Source organism: Leiobunum rupestre, chromosome 7, assembly GCF_980474605.1.
Source record: "Leiobunum rupestre chromosome 7, qqLeiRupe1.1.hap1, whole genome shotgun sequence".
NCBI classification, from domain to species: Eukaryota; Metazoa; Arthropoda; class Arachnida; order Opiliones; family Sclerosomatidae; genus Leiobunum; species Leiobunum rupestre.
Window position 1 is genome coordinate 2,954,187 of NC_143390.1, and position 11,603 is coordinate 2,965,789.

The following is an 11,603-nucleotide window of genomic DNA, read 5'->3' on the forward strand; positions in this document are numbered from 1 at the left end:
TCCAGTGACGAAACGTTTCAAGTCGATACGCTTCGATTTCCATAGCTGATCTAGACCAAATACGTTCTATAGTTTCAAATGATACATTCTCTAAGCCTACATTTACCCCTAAGTCTACTAAACCTAATTTTATCAATATGGTTAAATTTCTACGCTAAAATTCTCAATATAAACGCTTTTTTCAATATGCAAATTGTTTTAAATATGTCTAAAAATATAGTCTATTACAAAGAAAAAATAGTTACTTACTTTACGGGTAGAAATCCTTTGTCGAGCTGTAGAAAAGACTGAGCGATCCGTCAGCAGGTCTTTACTCGTCAATGTGCCGAAGAGAAATGACGCGTGGAAGATTAATTTATTCCCATCTTGTTGAGAATAATTCATCACGTGATCTAAACTTCAAATAACCCTCAAATTCTATTGGCTGTCTCTCTCTGAGAGTTTATACTGCCTCTAATGATTGACGGCACATATTAACCCACTTGAGTATTAGGAAAAAACCCTTTGCTACTCTAAGGAGAGTTTTGGAAATACCTCGTTGACGATATCAAAATCGAGCTCTCACTTGAAAATGTTAACGGAAAACAATCCTCTTGGAAAATTGAGTAACGTAGAAGATTGCTAAAAAATGGCTAAGTGTTATGTTTTTTTCAATGAGTCTTATGTTTTACATTTTAAATTATTTATTAAGAGTGAAAAATCCCATGACTACACTGACGGCATATCTTAAGTACCAGTGGAAAAAAATCCATTGCTCAAAGTTCAGTTATCTTATTAATCGGGTGCGCGCGCACAGAAAATGAAAGTCACGTGAGAATCGGTACGTCACTTAAAAGAGGGGAAGTGTCATCACTAGAGTTCTTTTATCAATATATTTAATTAAGGATTATTTCAAAGTTTAGATGGCGCCATGGTTCTCAAAGCAGTGATATTAAAAGATCTCAACGGGTGGAATTGGTGAAACGCTAAAAATATTCTCGACATATTCATTCTCCCTGAGTATAAATAAATAAATACATTCTTGGCGTAGTAGTAGGATTTTAAGAAAAAAATGAAATACGGAAAATCAATTATTTTATTTTAAAGGTTTTGTGATTTCCCACTAAACAATTTCAACATCTTCAATGTAGGCTATCTCATCAGGGGCATCTCAAAAATAATGTTTTTTCTTCAATATTGAACATTGCTTGTATTCCCCGTATCGGTTAATCTGAATACTACAAGAAAGAAAAAGAGATATATACTGAGCATTTTAGGTCAAACTAATAAAATATATTATTTTAAAATAAATTTCTAATAAAGTATAGAAAATGGAGAAATTCAAACATAAAAGATAAACTTAGAAATAGGTTTTATGGTAATTAAGAATAATAACTATTTTTTACCTTCTAATCCAAAAAAATATATTGGGATCATATCCTTCCGGTACTTTGGTCCAACTAAAAGTAAAAAAACAGTATTATTAAATTTCACTCTACTTGAAAAAAAATCCAAGAGATTATTATTAAAATTCTTACCTCTTAAAACAATTTTCGAACGACATTTTGTTTTTTACGTTATACGCGTAGTTGTAGTGATCGTTTTATGAATTATTCATTTTCATTTCAGGGGTATTTATGCATAAGGGCCATGTATCTTCGATAGTTAAGAAACAGTTTTGAATAAAAAAAGATAATTAGAAGTCATAGCAGATCATCTCAGTGACGTCACGACGTTCGTTAGCAACGAAGTTACCAATCTTAGCCCTTAGCAACCACAGCGTATCGAGGCTAGCTTTTATAAACTAAAATTTACTAACCTTGATCTAAGCCTATACGCTAGGCCTAATTTTATCATTTTAAACGCATACTTATGATAAAGTTCATTACCAACAAATTGCTAAACTAATATTTCATTTCATAATAATATACCAGTTGGAATTAAAAGGTATTAACTATTTTGGAAAATTAATAAAGATTTTATGAAAAAGAAAAAAAGTCAATTCCAATTCCAATGAAAATAATTTTATTTTATTAAAACTGCAATCTGTAAATCGTTATTTACATTTTTTTGTGTTTGTTTTTTCTAAGGGAAGTCTTCTGCTCCCCCTTGACGTAGATGGTGCATTCAAAAGTTGGGCTGCCGAGATTTCGGCGACCGGAGCCTGAATAGGTGGGGTTACGAAGGCTGGAATCTCGACGACTAGACCCTGGACAGGTATGACTTCTTCGTCTTGAATCTCAATGACTTGAGCCAGGGTGGGTGGTGCTGAGGGGTGGACGACTGGTGCTGGATCCTGGTCTTGTAGTGCTGCGGCCTGGGCGAGTGGTGCAGGGCCGTCTCCCCAGAACAGATTGAAAATTTCTTCCACCTCCTTCTCCTCTTCTTCGGTTACACCCACAGTACGCTCTTCTATCTATCAATTGTATTAATTTCACTGAAAACACTTCGAGTTTGGAATTTGTTTAATTTAAACTCCCTTTTAATGTAAAAATCAGTTTAAAAATATTAATTAGAGAGCAGTAACAGATTAAATTATAGATTTAATATTTTAGAACTGGACCGACCTTAACTTATCTATGAGTTTGAGGGCCCATTCTTTTATAAATCCTGGGAATACTAACATGGGCAGCCAAATGAACATCTATGTTTTTTTACATGGTTTGACTCCATGGATCTGCGGAACCAATTCTTATATTTCTTAACAACGATTTCCAGCATGCGAAAAGAAATTTTATCATTGCGTACTTTAAACCTCAACACCTGTTTGGTTACAGACATATCGACTTCGTTTTCCAATGTCGAGACTTCTTCTTTTTCGAGCTTAGACGACAGAGAGAGAGAGGTAGAAACTTCTTTTAACTTAATTAATCGAAGAGAGAGAGAGAGAATTGATAATTTTTATATGGGTTTATAGGCTTTTATACCAAAACTTGGTGTACTTGAGATGGAAGGATTTCCCAAGTTGTTGAATATGACGGGGAGATGTTTTTGTGATTGTTTTTATTTATAAAATTGGTATTGAGATGATTGGAAACTTTTTTAAATATATTTCTCAAGTTATGAAATGTGATTATGAATTAGTATAAAAACCGATACTGCTATCCAAATTTATTCATTCTTCTAGTCTCTCTAGAAACTTAGAAACAAAACTTGGTAAATATACTTGTCACTCTCTTTTTTTTCTTGTAGTATAATTTATGGTAGAATTAAAAATGAATACCATGAATTTAAATTTGTTTTAATTGATGTAGAATTTTTTTCTTTAGTTATCTGTTTCCTACTATTCGACAAGTAGTACGAATTGTTTACTACTATGGCTGAAACCTTTACTGTAAATCGTACATTTCAAAACGGTATACAGGGTCTTTTTTTTTGCTCGGAAAAGTGTTTTTTTTCAAAAACTATTTATAGTACCGATTTCAAATTTGGAAGGTCAATTCTCTATACCGGGGGACATCAGTTTGAGAAATTTGAGCGTTTTCGGTAATGTTTTTCACCAATTTTGAAAAATTATTTTTCGACCACTAGGTGCGAGATAAAAAATTTCTATTATAAAGTTGTAGGCCGTCATCGAAAACACTTAAAAATTGTTCACTCGACGAAAAACAACTTATTTATCAGTGAAAATTCGAGCTTGAAAAATTTACAAGTTGGTGAAGCCAAATTACGATTGTTTGAAACGATAATTGAAAAGGGAACAAGTCTAATACAAACGTAGTAGAGTTTTCACACTTGAAAAAATGTACACGTTTGGTTTTTAAATGCAGATATTTTATTCACATAAATTTTTACAAAACATTTTCAATAATATCACCATTGGCTGCAACACAGGTTTGTGCGCGGACAATTAAGTTCTCAAACGCTTTCTCTACCATTTCTGGTGTGACGTCTCGGCAAGCACTGATTATTCGTCTAATGAGTTCCTCCCTAGTTTCAATGGGCGTGGCGTATACCTTTGCTTTAACGAATCCCCAGAGAAAATAATCCAGCGGTGTTTGTTCAGGTGACCTTGCTGCCCAATGCACTGGACCATTTCTCCCTATCCACCTTTCAGGAAACTCGTTGTTGAGGTGCTCAGTTACTTGCCGGGAAAAATGCGGAGGGGCGCCATCTTGCTGAAACCACAACTGACGTCTTTCAGCCAATGGAAGGTCGTCGATTGCGTCACTCAGTTCGTTCTGTAGAAAATGTAAATACCTTTGGCCGTTGAGGTTCGTCGGCAGGAAAAAGGGACCAATCAAACGGTTTCCAACAAGTCCAACCCAAACATTGACCCGTTCAAATTGAACCTGGTGATGATATTCAAAACCCCAATGTGGGTTGATGTCAGACCAAAGATGGCTGTTTTGATGATTAAAGGGCCCATCTCTAGAAAATGACGCTTCGTCGGAGAACAAAACATGGCGCAAAAATTGTCTATCTTCTTGGACAGCATTTAGTAACCAGTTGCTAAATTCATAACGTCTTTGATGGTCTCCGTCAATTAGTCCTTGGTGGAGCGTAGCTCTGTATGGGTGATAGCGATTCTTACGCGCAACTGTGACGAGGATATGCCACAAAGTACGCGAGTACATTGTTCTCGAAGTCTAAATCCGGTTGACCCAATCCGCGAAACCTAGGTTGCAAGTTACCAAATTGATACAAATCGTGAATTGCTCGTCTTACTGTATTTACAGATGGCGCTCCATTTGGATGTCTTTCTGCGAAGATTTCAGTCACTCTTCTAAGGTTTTGCGCTGCTTCTCCATAGTAAATGGCAACTATCTCGGTACGCTCAGCTACTGAATAACGAGGCATTGTTCGAAATATTATCAAACACTGATAATAATCTCCCAAAGTTTTCCTTTAAATACCCAATGCATGTTTAGGATTGACCTATAGCCTCGTGTTTTTTAAATCCGGTCGTTTTTTTAACCAAAGTTTCAACTGGATTAGGTAATTCGGTTTCAATTATCGTTTCAAACAATCGTAATTTGGCTTCACCAACTTGTAAATTTTTCAAGCTCGAATTTTCACTGATAAATAAATTGTTTTTCGTCGAGTGAACAAATTTTAAGGGTTTTCGATGACGGCCTACAACTTTATAATAGAAATTTTTTATCTCGCACCTAGTGGTCGAAAAATAATTTTTCAAAATTGGTGAAAAACATTACCGAAAACGCTCAAATTTCTCAAACTGATGTCCCCCGGTATAGAGAATTGACCTTCCAAATTTGAAATCGGTACTATAAATAGTTTTTGAAAAAAAACACTTTTCCGAGCAAAAAAAAAGACCCTGTATAATCAGACATATCTAGTGATTTTTTGTTTTATAAAAAAACAATAAATTTATATAATATACATATATATATATATATATATATATATATATATATATATATATATATATATATATATATATATATATATTTGTTTGAAGTATCTAGGACTTTTTGTTCTCCTTCAAGACTGAAAGTGACAATATCAATTTTCAACAAAGAACCTCAGTCGTACATCTCTAACGGACTCCAAAGTACTAGCCTCTCCTTAACGACGTGGAAGGTCATCTCGATGAAGTGGCCATTGGTCATTGCTAGTCTATGTTCTTCAACTACGAAAAAAAATGCTCTTCCGGATCCTGACGTAGAACCATATTCAGACTGTACTTTTGATCACAATTTTGAAGTTTCTTCTTTGGGGGGTCAATTCTCGTGGACAATTCTACCCTTTACCCAAAAATATTTTGAGGATGATACTAACTTATCCTTTAGCCTTTCTATTAGTAGTTCTCAGGTGTTAGCCTTGAATAACTTTAGTTATAAACACAATGTTTTATGTATTGATCGAAAATCTCAAAAAATTTCATTGTATTTATAAACCATTGAAAAATCAAGGTGAACCTTGCGATTTTTAAATTCTATATACTACCTTTCGTATCTCCCAGGTTTATTTGAATCGTGTAAAAAAAGATTTTTTGGTTGAATTTACAGGGCATTCCCCCTTCGATATAAACGAATTAATTTCTCATTGTTTAAATGATGTCGCATACTTAAATTATGCCTTTTCACAATCAATGTAATTTAAATAAAGTTATTAAAAGATTGAAGCATTTTTTGTATACTTAGATGGAATCATATATTACCCAGCAAACACAAACACGTCCTATGGACATCCGATAGACGTCACACTCGGATCTTGCCTTCGTCCGTAGGACATCCCAAAATCCGGGGTTGACGTCGTTTGAACGTTAAAGGACGTCCAAATGTCCGGTTTGTCTATAGCCGTAGTACGTCCCGGGGACCAGTTTTCGGACGTCCAACGGCGATTACGGCGGTCGTCCCCTGGATGTCTTTCTATAAAACCTAGAGATGTCTTTAGGCCTTTAATTTGGTTCAATCATGGCTCAATAGGGATGAAACTAGGACGTTCATTGGATATCGTATTCTGAACAAATAATTTAAAAAGCCAAACTTGATATTAAAATTTTATTCAAAACATTAAAATACAAGATAATGGAAAAAATCCAGCAACAAGTGTACAATTTAAATTACAAAACTTATATAGTTATTTAATTTTTAAATAACAAAATAAATTTCGAACTTAACTATTAAAAAATTAAATAACCTTCCTTATACAAATGTAAAAAAAACCATAAAATTAATTTTTAAATCAGAAGCAAAATAAAACTAAGCCATTTAATACTATTCCTTAAAAAAAATTAAGACTATCGGATGAAAAATGTACTCTATTACTGTTTCTCGAAGCTTAATTTTAATATCTATCCAAATCTTAATTTTGGAATTACAATTTAACTATATAAAATATCACAGTATAAAATAAAGCTTTAGGCGAACCGTTCAGTGAGAGTAATGAATAATAAACTTAAAAAGTTAAATTGAAACATGTACAGGTCCAAAATGAACTTTAAAAACAGTGAACCTTCCCTAACATTCGGAGAATTCAACGCAAATCTTACTTTTGGAATTCCAAATTCAATATACAAAATATAACAAAATGAAATAAAGCTTTAGGCAAACCACTAAGTGAGAGTAATGAATAATAAACTTAAAAAGTTAAATTGAAACATGTACAGGTCCAAAATGAACTTTAAAAACAGCGAACCTTCCCTAACTTTCGGAGAATTCAACGCAAATCTTACTTTTGGAATTACAATTTACCTATATAAATTATCACAGTATAAAATAAAGCTTTAGGCGAACTGTTCAGTGAGAGTAATGAATAATAAACTTAAAAAGTTAAATTGAAACATGTACAGGTCCAAAATGAACTTTAAAAACAGCGAACCTTCCCTAACTTTCGGATAATTCAACGCAAATCTTACTTTTGGAATTCCAAATTCAATATATAAAATATAACAGTATGAAATAAAGCTTTGGGCGAACCGTTCAGTGAGAGTAATGAATAATAAACTTAAAAAGTTAAATTGAAACATGTACAGGTCCAAAATGAATAAGACTTTGATCAAACATATTTTCTTCCTACCTCTGTAAAAGACACATTAAAAAAATCGAGTTAAAATCATTAAAAAAATCAAACAGTTTTTTAATAAAATACTTACTCTTATGATATATTATCAGCAATACTAGAGATTACTATGTTATAATCTTTAACGTTTGTGTAGAACGCAGTGTTTCCACTCTGCGGTAGAGATTTTCGCCTATTTTAGGGGCAATTTTACCAGTTTTCGCCGGTTCTAAAGTCGATTTTCGCCGCCGTTTTCGCCGCAATTTCCCTCCATAGATTTACCTTAATTTTTTTAGTGAGTGTCACTGCATATTTTACTTCTCTTTATTTCCAATCTTAGATTTGGGCAATATTTTTTTTATATAAAAAAAAAACATTTTATTTCTTCAAATGTTATAAATTTTTTATTGGTATATATAAAAATTGAATTGGCGGGCATAGGGGGCAGAGTAGAGGGACTATAGAGACGACGATTTTTTAGTTTTTCTGACTGAAAATATCGAAAAATATTTTGGCCGCAATTTGCGCCGTTTTCAATGGTTTTCGCCGCTTTTTCGCCTTTTCGCCGGTTTTAAAATTAATGGTGCCCACCGAGACAGTTTTCGCCGAAAACGCCCTTTTTCGCCGCAAAGTGGAAACACTGGTAGAACGCATTATGGACTTTATGGTGACCGATTCCAAACTATCGAGTAATGGCGTCGTACAAAAGAAACTACAAACTGGGCTACCAGATATTTTAAAAGGACTTTAGTTCGGCCAACTTAAATCAGCTTTTTCGCAGTAATTGGCTGTGATTGTAGAAATAATTTATCAAATGAAAATAATGGAAATAAAAATTAAGAAAATAATAATATAAAAATATATAAAATTAAGAACAGATAAAATTAATTAAATAATTAAGTAGTTTTGATTTAACACGTAATTTCATTAATTCACGTTAAATAAACTCGTAAATGTAAATAATAATATTCTTAATAAAATTAATATTTTGTGGTTCATTAATCATTATCAGCTCAAATAGAAATACAGGTGAAAAAAATGAAAATTAATTGCTGATAAACGCACCTCTAGATAGCATTGATGGACGAAACATTTCGGACGAATAGTGGAGATCCATGCGACGTCGATTGGGCTGAATATCGGATGTCGCGAAATTGGTTCTACGAGGACTAAAATGGGACGTCTGTTATTCGACCCGTAGGACGAATTTTGGACGGGACCAAGCTGGGCTCTATGGACCATGCTGGGACGTCCCAGGGACGATTTGTGTTTGCTGGGTACCTACTTTATCAAGTCAAAGTTATTGAAGTTTAGTAAATTATACCCAGGATATAAGTTATCATGTTGACTTATAACCCTAACTTAATAATTTAAGCAATTCTTTCTCTCTCTCTCTTAAAGAAATCTTATTGTAATAAGCTTAAAAATTTAGGAATAAACTTATATTATAGGATGAAGAAAAGTCAATAGACATTAGAGATAAGTGAGTCTGTATACCGATAAGGGGGCACCTGCGGGCGGGTGAAACGGGCCCCTATAGGGGCCCCCTTTTGCGGCAATATTCGGCGGGGTCAAAAGGTTAGCTGATTTACGAGGTCAATAGGTTATCTGCCCCTATGGACACGATGCAAACAATAAATAGGTGTGAAACGGACCCCCTATAGGGGCCCCATTTTGCGTACATTTTCGGCGGGGTCAAAAGGTTAGGTCAATAGGTTAGATGATTTACGATAGGTTATCTGCCCCTATTCCGCAGGTGGTGTGGACTGACACGATGTTATGCAAACAGCCGGCCAGTCATAGTTAATAGCTGGAGGCACCCCATTTTAGGTCAAAAGGTTAGCTGATTTACGATGTTATAGCCCATAAAACCCAGGTGCTAACCCATTTTAGGTCAATAGGTTATCTATGGCGGTGAAACGATGTTATGCAAACAGCCTACCCGTCATAGTGAATGTCGAGTTGGTTGGTTTTCGCCGACAAACACTTTCGGGCCCCCTAAGGGTAGCGTAAAATAGCGGGCGGTCATCGGTAAAAGTGTTTTGGGAAAAAAAGAGAAGAGTGTATACAAATTATAAGGTTTTATTAAGATATTTTTCGAGTACAGGCTGTATAATACGATTTACATTGAAAATACGTCTTTGGAAATGTATTTTATTTATATCATGGTAATTACGTCGATCTTCGTAGGGTATATACCAAAGTTCACTCAAAGGGTTGAAACGAACCATCTGAAATTAGCGTTTTTACGAGCATTTTCATTAAATGTTCTACCTCGAGGCGTTTGATGGTAAGAGTTACGTTGTCGCCGGGTCCCTCGGGGGTGGTTGTAGGTCCGCCGGAGATGTATTTTTCGGATGGCGGGATATCTTGGCCCTCCAAAGCGGCGGGTGACGGACAGTTGGGATAAAATTTGTCGTGTTCCGTTTGGGGTACGTCGCCGGTTTCCCAACTGCCTAACTGTCCGTGGCAGAGGTAGCATTCGACTATGCCGTCCGAGTCTACGGCGAAAAGTCCGGCGTGGGCCAAGTCTTCCTTGTTCACGTGTACGTTGTCCCATTGCTTGAACGTTTCTAGCCGACCGGTTACGGTGGTGAGATCCTCGTGACTAGCCATCCCGATTCTCTTTGAGCTACGGAATAATATTTCTGGGTCTAAACCCCAAAATGACGTAATCTATAAAAATGACGTAATCTATAAAAATGACTCACTAAAGATGACGTAATCTACACCATGAAACGTAAAGATTACGTAGATGCGTTGTGGTTTTCATAAGCCAGCCGCTATGGGAAAGAGGAAGATGTCTCCGCTTAGGCTACCAAAGAAATGCGGGATATGCTCGGAAATATACCGGTCCGTGAGAGGTTTCAAACAACATTTAATGACACATTTATCTTGTAATACAATGAAAGAAGATTCGGATCTGGCGTGTGATTGTGATGAGAGTGAATCGCTCCATTACACGGAGGCCGAGGAAATGTCAGATGATAAAATTATCGATTATCTTAACGAACTTATTGGGACATGTAAAAAGCGCGGTGCCACAATGGAATCAACCGAACCAACTACATCTAACCTGCCAGCCGAATTAAAAATGCCGACTGAAAAAGAAATGGCTGCTCTGATTTATTTTCAAGAATATTGTAAAACTAATCAAATTCATAATATTAAAACCGCTGTAAAGAAAATGTGAATAAACGTTTTTATATTGAATACATTGTTATTTTTAAAGGTGACCGTATAAAGTAAATTTTACATTGATAAATTGACACTTAATATTTTTAAAATGCGTTTATAATATTTTTCCAACGTGGGCGAATGAATGGACACAATGAACTATTAATTACGTAATCTAAAAAAAATGACGCGAGCAATGAGAAATAACGAGTCGGATTTATAAGATAATAAAAAATATTTATTTTATAAGATGATATATTACAAAAATTATTTTTCTTTTACGAGTCAAAAAAATATTATAGTGTGATACAAAAAAAAATTAAAATGGACATCGTAATTGACTGTCTATTTCAGCGCGGTTCTGGGTAATCCATTCGGCGAAAAGTAGACTTCGTTCCAAAGAACACGGTTGTCGGGTGTTTAGAGTTTGATGTCGGAATAGACATTTTACTGGCGGGGGCGTATCAAAAGTCGCAGCTCGGGGACAGTCAAAAGTTTCCAAATCGTATATGGCGGTCTCAGTATAATCGGCTAAAAATTTACACTTTACGTCTCCTTTTGTAAAAATCATATCCGCACTCGATACCGCTGATATAAGGCAGGCGGGTAGTTTATAATAGGGGAGATACCCCGCGGTCCAGCAAATACCGTGAAGGTTCCTAGACACCCAGCCGTTTTGTCTTTTAATGGCGTTCGGAAGTTGTTGTACTGGATAGGGTTGTTCGAAAGTCCAAGCTTGAACGGCGGGAGGGGTCGATACTGTTGATATAGCTAGTTCCTTCACGACAATGTCGGGGGGCTCTCCGCCGGAGCGCGAGGCGGATTTTCCTAGTAGAAAGTCAAATTCGACAACGGCCATTCTCGCCATGCCACCGACACGATACTGAGGGTTTAGTTAGGAATAAAAACGGGGTATAGTCGCGCGACGGGAATTTATACTCCGTTTATGATGACGTAACAGGTTGTTAAATTTTCTAGTG

At 35.4% G+C, this 11,603-nt stretch overlaps 1 protein-coding gene across 1 annotated transcript; it reads right to left on the reverse strand.

Moving 5' to 3' along the window:
* Nucleotides 1-2,035: 2,035 nt before the first annotated feature.
* On the reverse strand, nt 2,036-10,369 carry LOC149933908 (uncharacterized). The gene is made up of 3 exons (XM_090153350.1): nt 9,748-10,369; nt 9,552-9,677; nt 2,036-2,395 (listed from the first exon to the last, which is right to left on the reverse strand). The coding sequence occupies exons 1-3, from the start codon at nt 10,060-10,062 to the stop codon at nt 2,036-2,038; spliced, it is 801 nt and encodes a 266-aa protein (XP_090009476.1). The 5' UTR covers nt 10,063-10,369.
* Between the last annotated feature and the right edge of the window lie 1,234 nt (nt 10,370-11,603).

What these genes read in the sequence shown, in the direction of transcription:
- LOC149933908 (XM_090153350.1), bottom strand. Translation starts at nt 10,062, where the DNA reads ATGGCTAGTCACGAGGATCTCACCACCGTAACCGGTCGGCTAGAAACG. An exon ending in CCGAGGGACCCGGCGACAAC is followed by an intron (nt 9,678 to 9,747) that starts GTAACTCTTACC and finishes CGCTAATTTCAG; the next exon opens with ATGGTTCGTTTCAACCCTTT. An exon ending in TAAATCGTATTATACAGCCT is followed by an intron (nt 2,396 to 9,551) that starts GTACTCGAAAAA and finishes TACAATTGATAG; the next exon opens with ATAGAAGAGCGTACTGTGGG.